Source organism: Gavialis gangeticus, unplaced genomic scaffold (assembly GCF_001723915.1).
Source record: "Gavialis gangeticus isolate Ggan-Ray unplaced genomic scaffold, GavGan_comp1, whole genome shotgun sequence".
Lineage (NCBI taxonomy): Eukaryota > Metazoa > Chordata > Crocodylia > Gavialidae > Gavialis > Gavialis gangeticus.
The window spans coordinates 79,378,495-79,378,956 of record NW_017729033.1 but is presented as its reverse complement, the minus strand read 5'-3'; the positions used below and the strand labels follow the sequence as shown (position 1 = coordinate 79,378,956).

At 67.3% G+C, this 462-nt stretch overlaps 1 protein-coding gene across 1 annotated transcript in view; it reads right to left on the bottom strand.

Annotated features, from left to right (window-relative positions):
- Window positions 1-455, bottom strand: part of PDGFRL (platelet derived growth factor receptor like) — a 53,399-nt gene extending 52,944 nt beyond the window's left edge. Inside the window, exon 1 of the mRNA XM_019526093.1 lies at window positions 334-455. Within this exon, the coding sequence (XP_019381638.1) occupies window positions 334-388 (55 nt within the window). The 5' untranslated portion in view covers window positions 389-455. The remainder of the gene's footprint in view (window positions 1-333) is intronic.
- Window positions 456-462: the final 7 nt, after the last annotated feature.

Here is a 462-nt window from a genome sequence, read left to right as displayed (position 1 = left end):
GGGGGGAATAGCCCATAACCCCACCTCCCACCAAAAAAATGGACACGTTTGCAAGTACGCCGGGGATGTAACCCGAGTGGTCCAGGCGGATTTCAACCCTAGCCCCATTTACACCGGCAGCCTTTACGCGGGTTTCAACCCCAAGGGATAGGTTGGGGGCCCGAGCAGGATTGAAAGCAGGAGACAAACCTGCCCCCCACATGCGCTGGGGGCAGCAGGAGGTGCAGGCAGGGACGGGCTGAGGCGGGCAGGGATGCAGCGGCAGGTGCCGGGAGGCAGCAGACCGGGGACAGCGGGGGCGGGGGATGGCAGAGCCGGAGGACCTGCTCTCACCGTGTTGCAGCGCTTCGTGCAGCAGCAGGAGGCTGAGCCACAGCCACGGCCTCATGTCGGCGGTGCGCGGGCAGGGGCGGCGTCCTCCGCGGAGCTCCCGACGAGCTGGGCGCGGGGAGGAGGAGAGCC